The sequence below is a fragment of the Mus musculus genome, chromosome 2, assembly GCF_000001635.26.
Source record: "Mus musculus strain C57BL/6J chromosome 2, GRCm38.p6 C57BL/6J".
Taxonomy (NCBI): domain Eukaryota; kingdom Metazoa; phylum Chordata; class Mammalia; order Rodentia; family Muridae; genus Mus; species Mus musculus.
In genome coordinates, this window is record NC_000068.7 from 33,560,278 (window position 1) to 33,573,324 (window position 13,047).

Genomic DNA, 13,047 nt, shown 5'->3' on the forward strand with positions numbered 1-13,047 from the left:
CACAGGTACCACCCTGGTCAAAGCTGCTGTCACCTCTCACCTCAGAGACCCAGCTGACCTCCCTGACCCCATTCAGTTCACCTAAGCTAATCATATATTTCTGCTCAGCAGAGTCCTTCTCCTGGCCCCGCCTTAGCTACCTTTCTGGTCGCATTCTGCCTCCTCCGAGGTTTATAAGCCTGGACCATCCTCAGACATCCTTCTCACCCCCGGGCTCTCTCCCCAGCTAGGTAACTTCAGATCTCAGCTGAATGGCTTCTTCTAGGAAGTCTTCCCTGATTCCCACCCCCATGAGACCAGCTGCCCCAGGACCAAGGCTCTATTACATGTCACCTGAACTACATCAGGTTTTCTACACCCTTGGAGGTGACCATCTCTTCCTTCATTCTCAGCCTGGTTGACACTGAAAGAAGCCCCCATAGGCAATGGCTGCCTCAATGAAGGGATGGGTGTTTTGGGTGATTGGACAGAGGGCACTGGACATGGATGACTGTGTTGGACTCAAGGCTGAGATGGCCAGGGCTGAGGCAAGGAGGGAAGGAGAGGGGATTGGTTATGAGGTAGAGTTGGGCAAGACCCAAACCCAGTGTCCATGACTTATCGCCCTGTCAGTCACAGGGCGGTCCAGTAGTGTCACGGGCAGCTCCCGCTTAGACCCAAGCCCCATCCCCAAGGAGGGGCCACACAGGAGTGTACAGGTTGTTTATTTACAAATATACCAACATCTTGTCTTTTTTTCTTGCTGTTTCCATTTTCTGCTTTTGTGGGAAGAGGCAGAAGGTGAGTGGAAGGCGGGGGTGGTGATGTGGAAACGCTAATAAATAATTTAACAATGACAAGTTATTAAATAAAATGTGTGTGGGGATGGCAGGCGGGCAGTCTGTACAAGGTAAACGGAAAGAATACGATGGGTGGCCTGGCCCCAGTCCAGCTGCAACAAACGCCCTCCAAGCGGGACCCCAGGGCAGGGCAGCAGCCCAGAGACCATTGGCAATTGCCCCTGTCAAGGGCCACATGTTGAAGGGTCCTTCCTGTCTCCCTGCTCCCAGGCCATGTGTGAGCCTCCTTGTTTCGGGTGTGAGTGTGTGCGCACGTGTGTGAGTGTGCTGCCCCTTCCACGCATCGGTCAGCCCTGGGCTGCAGCGTCCCCCTGGTCCTAGGGGTGCCCAGAGCTCTGAGTCCATCTTCCCCTGCTGAGCGGGGGGGGGGGGGGTACAATCAGACAGACAGGGAGGTGGTCTCACTTCAAAGGGATGTCCCTAAAGGAGGAGAGGCTGCCCTTGAGCTGGATCTCTTATGTAAGGGCAGTTTCTCAATGCCCACCTGCCACTAAGGAAGCCTCCATAACAGCAGGCTGTCTGTGCCACCCCTTGGTCTGACTCTCACCCCTGGTGTGGTGTCTGTGTGTGGGGCCTCTTCTGAGTCTCTGAGGACAGCAGAGAGAAGGGAAGCCTCATGGAATGAATCTACAGATAGGGCCCTGGCTGGGACAAAGCTCAGGTTCTTGTCACTCCTGTGTGACACCTGGACAGGCTCCTTCCTCTCTGCCTGAGCCTCAACATGCCACACCCCCAGCCAGGAGGTGGAACTTGGATTTTCTCTCTCAATTTCTACCTCATTCTCCCATATCCCTCTGCCCTTTCAGGCTGCAGGCTAGCCCCACCCCCCACCTTCAACCCTCCACCACTGCCTCCTTCCAGCCTCAGTTCCAGAAGCCTGAGTGTGCTATCTAACAAGGTCTGGGCAAGATCAAAGGCTGTCTCTTCCCACGGGACAGAAGCCCTTGTCCCTGCAGCAGCCATGTTGTCTCAGCAGGGCAGCAGGCCACAGCCGTGGTGAAAGAATGCTGAGAGTGGCTGCCAGGGCATCTCTGGTGTGGTGGCTGGGGGGACCCTCCTCTGGCAACTTAGAAGTGATAACATCTTCTGGCTTGGGGACACCAGCATGGCAACAGCAGAGGCCAGGGCTGGACTCGGTTTGGAGGACCCTTGGGGTCAGCAGGTGTGGTGAGAACGCATTGGTCCCTGGTGGTGGTGGTGGGGTGCATATGTGAGACAGAGATGGGGACAGACCTAATGTCCTCTCCTCATCTGTGGCTCTGTCACTACGTTGCTGTGAAGCCTTGAGCACATCCCAGCTCTTCTCCTGTCTCAGGTTTCTCAGCAGCGACACAGTCTACTGGATTGCATCTCCCAACTTAAAAAGTGGATGAGAGTAGGCCCGGGTTCCTGGAGCTCCTATTTACCCTGGGTCTGCCCGGAGTATGCACTGTACCATTCAGCCAGGGGCCTGTGCCAGAGGAGGCAAGGGCGAGCCACACAAGCAGCTAGCTCAGGACCACACCTTCAGCATGGAGGATAGTGATAGAATGGGGGACACGGGAGGGCTGTGCTAGCTGCTCTTCCCTGCTGACTCCATATTGTGACATCTGGGTGGGGCTAAGGGGGTCTGAGGTCTCCCCAGAGACAGGAAATTAACCCACGCAGCTTAACTAACCAGGCACAGGAGCCCAAAATGGCGGGCGACAGAGAGATACTCATCCTGCCGTGCTCACAGCTAGAGCTCGGCAGACATCAGGACGGGTGGGTTGGTGGGTGAGGGGTGGCTAGGAGTCTGCGTTAAATGAATGGCAGCCTTCTCCTGGGCTTCTGGCCTGGAACACAGTGCTTGCCAGAGGTTGGGGGGTGGTGTGCGGGGGGGGGGTGACAAGGAAAGAACCACGGCTGCTTCAGCTTCAGGCAGGAAGAGTCCAGGAGACTGGGGGCTGGGGGTGACTCAGGAGGCTGAAATGCTGGTGGCCTATAACTGTGCAAGGATTCTGTGGGGCGCCCCACAGGGCTGACCTGATGCAGCTGAGACAGAGGGAACAGATACAGTGGCTTCAGAGTAACGCCCCAAGCTGACTGAGCCAACAAAAGGAAAGGCAACCAGGTACAAGCGGTGGTCTTCCATGGGCTCTAAGCAATCAACATCCCATCCACACATATTGAAGGAGTTTGTAGCTTGTCACTGTGCCTGTGTGAGGCCCCGGGGAGGGGGGTCATTATGGAACAAGGATGGGGCTCCAAAGTCATGAGACCTAAGCCGCATCAGCAGAGCTAAGGTGCCAAGAGCAGAGAAGGTGCTGGCCTTGTTGAGTGCGAGCTGGCTAAGGTCAGGAGCCCTGCCAGCGGACAGCCTCAGCTGACAGGCAAGAGGAGATTGAGGGTCAGGGGAGCCCACAAGGAGGGCAGCTGGCCATCGCTGGCCCTGGGTAAGAAGAAGGACCGAGGGAGTTAAGTATCGGATGGTACCAAGGGTCAGACTCTTGAGGTCCTCTCCATCTGGAGTGTCTGCTGAGGTCTGTGTATACTGGGTTCTCTGGACTCCAGCTTTGCCCTGGGACCTGTAGGTTTGTGACTACCCTCCTGCCCTGGCAGTCATGACCTGTACAGAGCCTGGGGTCCACCCAGGTCTGTCTGCTCACACCTCAGGCCTACGTCCTTCCTCCCTCTCCAATTGCTCTTAGAGGTAGGCCCTGCTCGCTGACCTCACCGCTGCTTCTGGAAAGGAAAGGCAGCTCTTCCATCTTTGTGTGCGTGTGCACCAGGTGTATATATGCATGCTTGCACAGGTGTGCCTACAGATGTGAGTGGCTTTACGTGCGCGCATCTCTGTCCCTTTGGGTCTCTCTGGGCTTTGTCCACATCCCTCCTCTTGCTGAGACTCCCAGTTCAGGCAGGGCCAAAGAGCCTGTCACACCTGCATGGGCCCTCCTCTCCTGTGCTCCAGCCTAGGGCTGGGAACAGTGACCCTGGGCCTCCCAGGACCCAGAAACCATCCCCCGAGCTAACCAGAAGGGGAAGTGGTCTCCAGCGCAGGACACCCGTATAACTGTTTCTCGGGTACCAGGCACTGTCCCAGGGCTGGCCTTGCAGGGACAATGGAGGTTGGCTGGAAACAGAATGTTTATAAAAAAAAAGAAAGAAAGAAAGAAAGAAAGAAAGAAAGAAAGAAAGAAAGAAAGAAAGAAAAGAAAGAACGAACAAATTTAAGCTTCCCCCAAAAAGAGGCGGGGACGGGGAAGGTAGTGATGAAGTCAAAGGACTGGGAGGCAAGTGACTGTCCAAGAGCTCTGGGTCCCCAGGGGTCACAAGGTCTCTGTGGGCAGGACACAGTCCCTGCCCAGGCTGCACCCATCTGCCTTGCCTGGCTGTGCCCGGTGGGCACTTGAGCCAGGTCTGGCTGGCCGAGGGGAGGGCACCGTATGGCTGTCTGAAGAGTCTGAGCGGGTGGTGGGCTGGGGGGCCGGCTGGCTGCAGAGGCCTGTGGCTCCACCCTAGGCCCAGGCCCAAGCGTCCATGCGGCCCGGCTGGCTCTCAGGAGGCAAAGTAGGAGCTCTGCATGGAGTAGAGCCGGTCAATGGGGTTCCCCACGCGGGCCTGCAGGGAGCCCACGTCGGAAGAGCCGAGGAAGCAGTCGCTGAGGCTGGTGAGGGAGGTATCACTATCGATATCGTGGAAGATGGAGTCGTTCCCTGTGGGATGCAGAAGGGACATCAGGAGCTGGGTGTGACTCAGGGCTCCAGGGGGGTCCTGGCAGCCCTACAGGCTCCATGGCCAGGGGTTGTGGGCAGGCCAACTGGCTAGGGCTAGCTTCCCGTCAGGGGGAGGCAGGCTGGCAGTGCTGGGTGAGCTGCCCTGGGTCTTGGCTCTGGACAGCAAGGACTGTCGTAGCCTCTGTCTGCCTGGCTAGGCAGGGACAGAGGGCAGTGCTGGGGCAGATGGGGGGTGGGGCAGCTTACCATAGGGGTTCATGTGGTCACCTGGCATTTGGGGCGGCGTGAGGCCCTGTTGGAAGGGGTCGCTACTTCCGTAGGGGCTCTGCTCCATGGCCACGATCTGCTGCTGCGGAGGGGCCAGCGGCGTGTAGGAGGCCATCATGCCCTCCATGCGGCTTGACAGAACCTCTGAGGACAGTGAATGCCTTCACCAACAGGTCCTGTCCTACCCTGTTCTGGGAGTCCCTGCAGAAATCCCCCTGGTCCCTATGATGCCCCTCCCATCTAGCTCCAGGTTTTCCTGTGCTCTACCCTGCTCCCGACATTTCTTCCCCAGAGACTTTCCATTTACCTTTTCTTCCACCTGCTTCATCTGCAGGAGCTGTGCTAGCTAGAGAGGTGGCGGGCCATGCTGGCAGTAGCCATGCACCTCAGCTCACCACGTGGGAGCACTAAGGTAGACCCCAAGTCCAGGAGGGCTTCCTGGAGGAGAAGCCCCTTATCCCAGCAGGACCCAAAGAACCGGCAGGAAGGGTTATAACAGGCAGGGAGAGGATGGCCTTCCAGGTGAGACTGGAAAGTCCAGCAGCTGCCTCCAGACCATCGGGGAGTGAGGCAGTCAAAAAGGGCAGCAATGGGCTGTGTTTGGAGGAAGAAGAAATGGGGGAGGTTCTGGGGACCCTGTCAAGGTCTCTGCAGGGAAGGCAGAATGGGTAAGGGACAACCACTCCCCAGATGGTGACAGGGCAGAGGGAAAGTGGGGGTCAGGGGGGGTCATGGGTGGTGTGGTAGCACCAAATGGGCTCTGGTGAGCAGGAAGGGTTCCTGGTGGCATCTAGGAGGGAGCCAGGGACACTAGAGAATGAGGCATGTTTTTCTCCAAGAACAAATACAGGCTGCCTGGTGACTGGAGGCAGAAGACTGTGGCCCCAGGAGGGCCTTTAAGGGAAAACAAGAAATACGGGGCTTTGGAACACTGTCAGTAGATCTCTAAGTCCAGGCTGGGATGCTGGCCTGGCTCCAACCCTAAGTGGCAGAGCTGCCTGTAGGTGCCTGGCGCCTTCCCAGGGACCTCCCACTACCTCTTCACTAGCAGTCTCTAGAGTCTCTGCACCCCCTCTCTCCATAACTTCAAAGCCTCCATGGCCCTGTGCAGCCCTGGTCCAAGATGTTGGTGCTGAAACAAATTTCTGTGAAGTCCAGTTCTGGGGGCCCCGATGATGCTCAATGGACCGGCCCTTACTCCTAGTGGCAGCCCCACCCCCACCCCTGGGGGGAGGCTTCCCCCTCCATCCCAGCTTCCCCGAAGTGCCTTCGCAGGATGAGTGAGCAGCCAGTACATGACACTGCTAACAGTGCAGGTTGGAGCCCTATCCATAGGGCAGCTTTGCCCCGTGGTAGTGTGGTGTCCCCAGAGGTGGTTTGAAAGTCCCCAGCCCTCAGTTTCCTCATGAGGCATGCCTGACTGCCCTGTTCTGGTGGGAGTCCATGAACTGAGGGAGACAGGGGGGTTAGGAGGTGGGGGAAGAGCCTGGCCACACTGAGCAGTGACTTTATACACCTGACATCTCTTCCACTATGGCCTTTGTCCTCCCCCCATTGCCCCCCCCCCCCACTGTGTCCCTGAGGCTCACCTTGGCCCAGCCGCTGGGAGTTCTGCTGCTCCTGCTGTTGCTGGTGTCTCCGGGCCAGCTTCTTCATCTGTAGAGGAACAGTCCAGACGCCCACTCAGTCCCCGTCCCAACACAAGGCTCTGCCTCCTTCCCACATCTGGACCCTTCCCTGTCTCCTGCCCATCCCCGTCTCCCAGGTCTGCCCTGGAGCACTGGATTAGTCGTGACCTCTCACCTTTGCTCTTTGGTTCTGAAACCAGACCTGGACCACACGCACGCTGAGGCCTGTCTCTGCTGCCAATGTCTCTCGGACCTGACCCGGAGAGAGGGAGACAAGTCAGGTCTGTGTAGATGGCAGCTGGAAGGTGGCAGCTGGGTTGAGGGGTGGGAGGAACATTCCTGCCCCTGGTGATAGCAGTGGGTCATGGGGGAGGAACAGACCCACAATAAGCAAAAGGGGGGCGTTGGCCCCAGACTGCCCCACCCAGAACCCCTCACCTTCCGACAGGGCTTGGAGGAGACCTCAAAGGATGCCTTGAAAGCTCTTCGCTGCTGTGTGGTGAGGATGGTTCGGGGCCGTTTGGGCCTTCTCGGGTCTTTCCCGTCATCTCCACTGCCTTTACTCTGGCTGCCCTGCCCCTTGGCCGGCTTCATGTCTCCATCTTCATCCTCACTCTTCACTGTGGAGGATACAACCCAACCTGTCAGTTGGAGCTTACCTGTATGCGAGAATTCCCTCACCCTCTGCTGACAATTATGGCTCCTAATGTCCTCAGGATAATGTAGAGCCTTCCCTAGGCCCATAGATCCTTCTTCACCATGTCCCATGGCCCCAACATATAATCACTTCCTCATTCGGGGTCCCAGGGTGGTCTAACCCTGCTGATCCACAAGTTCCTCGATAGCATTCACAGGTGTATGCGCGCATGCACGCGCATGCACACACACACACACACACACAGTCAGGAAGACCATGACCTAGTACCCTGGTGCACATGCATGGCTGTGCACAAGGCTTGGGGTGAGGGCTGGGAGAGACACTTCTGCCCCCGTGATAGCAGTGGGTTGAGGAGGAGGAATGGCCCCACAATAAGCAAGAGGCACACACTAGAGCACGTGCAGCATTCTGGAGCTCACACACATGGGCAGATCTGCTCTTGTGTGACTCTGCAGGCCAGCAGCCTCCTGCAATAGACAGATGGCAACTGTGGCCCAGGCTGGCCCTGGGCTTCCCCACCTCAGCCTGTTTGAAAGCCACCTTCTCCTGCTGGCCTCTGAGCATCATGCTAGCTGGGGACAGGGTGAAAGAGAAGAATGGATGGAGCCTTCTTTCTTGAGGCTTCCAGGGACACAGGGACCAGGCATCCTCACAGGAGGTACTTAGGACCAGGACATGCAGGCATGTGTACACACACACAGTGGATTCACTGATGGGTGCACACACCTGTATTGTTAGAGATGTTTACTATTGCAGGCTCACAGAGGCCTATACCCACAGGCAGGGACACTTCCATGCTAAGACACATGTGGCATGAAGTAGCATGTGCATCCAGCCATACACACAACACCACTAAGATGACCCCAGGGGTTTGGGCCTTAGAGACCTAGGAACATAGCCAAGCCTCCTAACAACCATTAATTCTGACACCCAACACTGGAACTTGTCCCCTCCCTAGCCTCACCTTCTTTGGAGGTTAGCCCCATGGAGGACTGTGGCCTTACAATGTCTGTAAGCTGGGCCAGTGGCCTTCCCTTCCATGGGAGTGCAGGTGGCCACAGGGATGCTATTACAGGGTCTAGCCTAGGGCTGACCAGCAGCAGATACACAAGGACTCTGTCACACTGAAGCCCAAACATTGGAGCCCTGGCAATTTCAGACACTCCCCACGTGGACAGAGGACATGCCTGTGGGCCTAGGGTACCTCCAGAGACAGGCCAGCCATCTTGACATGTTCCCTGTCCAAGTCTCAGGAGTGACAAATCTTCAGGATCTTGCTAGAGAGCAAGCATATGCATGGGTATAGCACATGTGCGTGTGTATATAGTCATGCGTGTGTGTCCCATGGGTGTGCTGGTCAGGTGCAGATGCATGAAGAATATACATGTATGTGTGTGTGCATAGGAGGAGCTTTGCGTGTTTGGGTGTGTAAGTACATGACTTTAAGTACAAGCACACGAGGTAGTGTCTTTACGACCCTGGGTATGTGTGTGATACACAGTTGTGTGTACCTCAGGGCTGGCACCCAGATAAGTGATAGGGTGGATGTGACATTGGATGTGACACCTTGATGCTGGCTGGCCATGCACGGACATGCGGGTCTGTGGATCTCAGAAGCCCCGCCCTCTGCGCTCCAGCACCCCGCTGTGCCACGTCCTGCAGCCATCCCAGCCTCGGCTCACCAGAGTCAGACTCGTCCGGGCTCACGGAGCTGAGCAGGTCTTTCTCCTTCTCATAGTCACCCTTGCACAGCAGCTGGCCCTCCTTGAGCACGAACTCGTCCCCCTTGCGCAGTTGCCTCTCGCACACACAGCAGCAGAAACAGCCCAAGTGGTACACACACTCCAGCGCCCGCATGACGAACTCGGTAGGGGCGATCTTCTCCATGCAGCCGCTGCACTTTGCCGCGAAGAGCCTGCGGGGCACAGAGGAGGCACGGGCTGGGCATCTCCCTCTGCCACCCTGACAGACGGGGGTGGGGACAGGGATGCACCCTCTTCTTCTGCCGGTCCCAAGGGGAGCCAAGGTGGGCATGAGGTGCCCCTCTTGGGTGGTCAGCTCTACCTCTGGGTCTTCCTGCTCAGGATGGAAGCCACTAGGGGGCAGTGTGCAGGGTCAGCTTCACACTGACTACTAGCCTCCCTCAACCCCATAGCCAAACAATTCCAATTTTGCTCTGCCCTCCAGCCTGGGCCCTTTTCCCCTCCCTGGGTCCCCAGATTCTCAAACCCTTCAACCCTCTCGCACCTGTGCTTCAACACAGGACACAGACGACTCTTTCTAAAATGCTCGTTGATCTTGTTCTTTCCTGCTCCACACTCAACTGTAGTTCCTCAGTGCCCATAAAACATCCTAGTCCACGTCTCCTCCTTCCCAGCTGTAATCTCCGAAACAGCCATGGCGTCTCCAGGGTACCCTCACAGTGGCCTCCAGACGCATGGCCTGGTGCCACCTTCTTGTCCCTTTATTTCAGCATGGGCACAGCTTGCTGAAACACGGGTAGCTGCTGTACTCAGCAAGCACGTTACACGTGCATGTCACCTGATCTGGCTATGTCCCATGAGACCAGAGAGACCTGGCCCCATTTTAGGGATGAGGAAGTGGAAGTGCAATAGGAGTTCGTGCTCAGAGTGTGTTCGATGTAGCAAACATTTCCCAGTGTGGGCTGACTTTGTCCGATCCAAGAAGCCAGCTGGGATAGGGTCTCTGTGCCCCTGGCTGCCTTACCCTTCAGGGTCCTGCTGTTCTGCTGACCGCTCCTGCCCACATCCCACACCCTGTCACATGCCTGCTCTGTGGGAACTCAGCTTCAACAACACTTTGATGGAAAAATTTATGAAGAATCAAATTATTGCTGCTGGGAGGGAATTAAAACCATTTTTCATTCCCTGCATCCCCGGGCCACGTCTGCGGGCGCCACCTTGGGAGCACCGCGCATCCCATCCCTCTTTATGGCCCGCCATCATGGGCACAGATTACAGCTGCAATTCTCTGCTAATCGGTTCTGGAGCAGGGACAGCCATAAAAGCCAGGCTCACACCCTGCCTCCTTTCCTGGGGCTGCTATCAGCACTGCCCACAACAAAATGCTGTTTCACAGTGGACGGGGATTCCTCGGGTTCTGATTACTGCCCTGGCACTGCCCAGAGCACTCAGTGTGGGGGCAAGCTCAGTACCCACCTCTATTCAGTCTGGCAGACTCCTATTCAACCTGCAACACCCAAGTCCAACACCACCTCCTCTGGGAAGCCTTCCTAGAGGCTTCCTTGATGATGCTGAGGTATAAGGGAAGTGTCTTCTCTACCTACCTCTGAGCTTCCTTATTGCCTCAGGTTGCTCTGTTGCAAAATGAGGAAGCCAGAAGAGCTTCCTGAGGATTTGATGACATTGAACATGTGAATCAGCAAGAAGTCACCACGTAGTTCTCTGAGGGGTCCCAACTCTACTGGGGATACCTCAAGGCAGGTTATGGCTCCTTCTAGTTCTCAGGGGAACTCTGCATTTTGTCGTGCAAAGTCTTGGTATGGGACTGAAGGTCAACCCAGGTGCTTGAGGCAAGTGAGTATCCTCTAGGCCCACACCAGCTTATAGCTTTGCAAGAAAGGTACAGGCTGAGTGGTTTTAATTCATGGGGTGGGGGTGGGGGTCTAACCTGCCCCATTGGCAACCTTAGGTAGGCAGAGGCTCCTGGGAACTCGTCTGGCCATGGATCCCTATTTAGAGGTGGATGCCTACCCCTTACTACCACTCCATGATTGACCAAGGTGCCCAGTAAGGGCTGCAGGGGTCTAAACTGATGGGCACTGGCCAGATCCCAGGCCAGAGTCAGCACATCTTGTGGGGCTCCAAGAAGCAAGAGCTCCCTAAGCTGCAGGAGGTAGCAAGCCAGGCATGCGCTGGGGGGCGGGGGGTGACCTGCATTCAGCGACTGTGCCACAAAGCTGGTGCTCCTGCATTCAACAGCCGCACTAATGCCTTGGCAGCAGGGGGTGGATTGCGACTTTCTCCATGCTCATCAACACAATCTATTATTAATACCCCTCCAAAGGCTCCAGCAGCCATTTCCAAGCAGCACAGCCACTCGGGGTGTCATCTGTTATCTAGATTGCAAGAGCCCGGGAAATAAAACAAACGGCGTGCACTTTATAAACGGAATGTGTCTTCCGTTCGGTCTCCAAGCATCTCTCCGCCCAATAAAACATCGGGGGGCACGTATGAAATACTCACTCCCAATTATGGGGCAGGCTTTGTCTACCATGCAGGGATGGAGTGAGAGCTACTCACGGGTGTGTGTGCCTATATAGTAAGTGGGGGTTCCCTCCTCTCTCCAAATCCTCTTCTCTCTCTCTCTCTCTCTCTCTCTCTCTCTCTCTCTCTCTCTCTCTCTCATCATGGGCACAAGGCTGGAAACAGAAGCCACAGAGAGCCAAGGAGAAGCAGGCCAGCCACAGGCAGGGAATTGCCATCATGCAGGCTCAGAAGCTTCATAAAGCAATTCCCCTCTCCGAGCCTCAGCTTGCTTTGTGTGTAATGGGCTCAGCGCTGAAGCCTGCATCTCAGCATGGAAGACAGAAGCTATCAGCTTAAAATTGCAAGCAGACAGGGCTGGGGCACACCTTGGCTCCACAACTTCAAGACACAGACCTAGGTCTTTGCTCGTCCTGGTTGAATGCCCTATCCCCTCACTCCACATCCACCTCGCTATGTGACTTTGGACAGGATGTTAAGCCTCCAGCCTCCAGTTCTCCATCGACTACATAGGAACACTCAGGCTGGCCGAATGGAGCTCAGCTGGTAGACTGCCTGCCTAGCACACATGAAGACCTGGGTTCCATCCCCCACAAACCAAATTGAGGGCTAAGAATGCAGGAAGCTGGGTTTGATTCTCAGCATCACATAAAATCAGATGTGGTGACCTACATGTGTAATCTCAACACCCAGGAGATCAGTAAAGCCATCCCTGACCATACAGTGACTTAGAGGCCAGCTCGGGATACATGAGACCCATTCTAAAAATAATAATAAAATAAATAAAAACCAAATAGAACACCACTCTATCTGCACGTCTTCCAACAATCACCGTGTAGAACAGTCTTTTGTGAGGTCTTTCCTCTCTGGACGAGTCCCTGGCTGTGGGACCCCGTCTTCAGCAGCAATTCATTTGGTTTGTCTGAAGCACAATTTATTAAACTCATAAGAGACTAATTTAAATAAAAAGTCTGAAAATGCAGTATTTTGCAGAGGATTTGAATATGGGTCATAAGACTGACCAACTTCCTAGCCAGTGAGCACGGAGGAGCACACATGGAGCATGGTTCTTCAGCAGCACACACACTTGGACTCCCTGAGATGTCCTCACCTCAGCCCTGGCATCCTGCACTTAGCCATTTGCCTCAGTGTCTTCATGTGTTTTAAGGGGACACTGACAGATGGAACAGGCTGGGGCAAGACTCCTGGGGTTGGATGGGTAAATGGGGACTGTGCTTGCTGCTATTGTCCCCCAAGATTCCCAGCCCTGGTGTAGCATTCTCTTTGGGTGGAAACTCCCTTCCTCCCCCTCACTGTACAGCCTATGCATGCCCCACCAGTGCGCTTTACGGTTTGTGGGGCCCTTCATCGGGCTCTGATGATAACTTCTATGCCACATGTGTGGCTCTGAGTGGGACCTCCCTCAGCCCCTAGACAAGGCAGCTCCAATGGTGAGTCTGAGCCTCTTGGGCCTTGTAACCACTATACTCCTCCCCGGGGGACATGGCATTTCTCAATGGATTCGGAATCAAGGTTTAGGACACTCAAGACCTTAGTTTTACTTCCTACTGTAGTTTGAAGAGAAAATGTCTCACGAAGACATTTGCATATGTGGTTAGCCTGTGGTACCATTAGCAGGTGGTATTTCTTTGGAAGGTGGGGCCTGGGGAAAGGTTAGGTCCTTGGGCTGTAGCCTTGAAAAGGATACTT

The 13,047-nt window shown here is 55.5% G+C and overlaps 1 protein-coding gene across 3 annotated transcripts in view; it reads right to left on the reverse strand.

The window, feature by feature from the left end:
• Positions 1-687: 687 nt before the first annotated feature.
• Lmx1b (LIM homeobox transcription factor 1 beta) overlaps positions 688-13,047 on the reverse strand; it is an 80,244-nt gene continuing 67,884 nt past the window's right edge. For 2 of the 3 annotated variants that reach the window (XM_006497746.4, XM_006497747.4), the window contains 6 exons: positions 8,773-9,005; positions 6,871-7,052; positions 6,608-6,685; positions 6,394-6,460; positions 4,784-4,948; positions 688-4,516 (listed from right to left, as the gene is read on the reverse strand). In XM_006497746.4, coding sequence (XP_006497809.1) covers positions 4,359-4,516; positions 4,784-4,948; positions 6,394-6,460; positions 6,608-6,685; positions 6,871-7,052; positions 8,773-9,005 — 883 coding nt within the window. In that variant the 3' untranslated portion in view covers positions 688-4,358. The remainder of the gene's footprint in view (positions 4,517-4,783; positions 4,949-6,393; positions 6,461-6,607; positions 6,686-6,870; positions 7,053-8,772; positions 9,006-13,047) is intronic. The other variant, NM_010725.3, reaches the window with a different exon arrangement.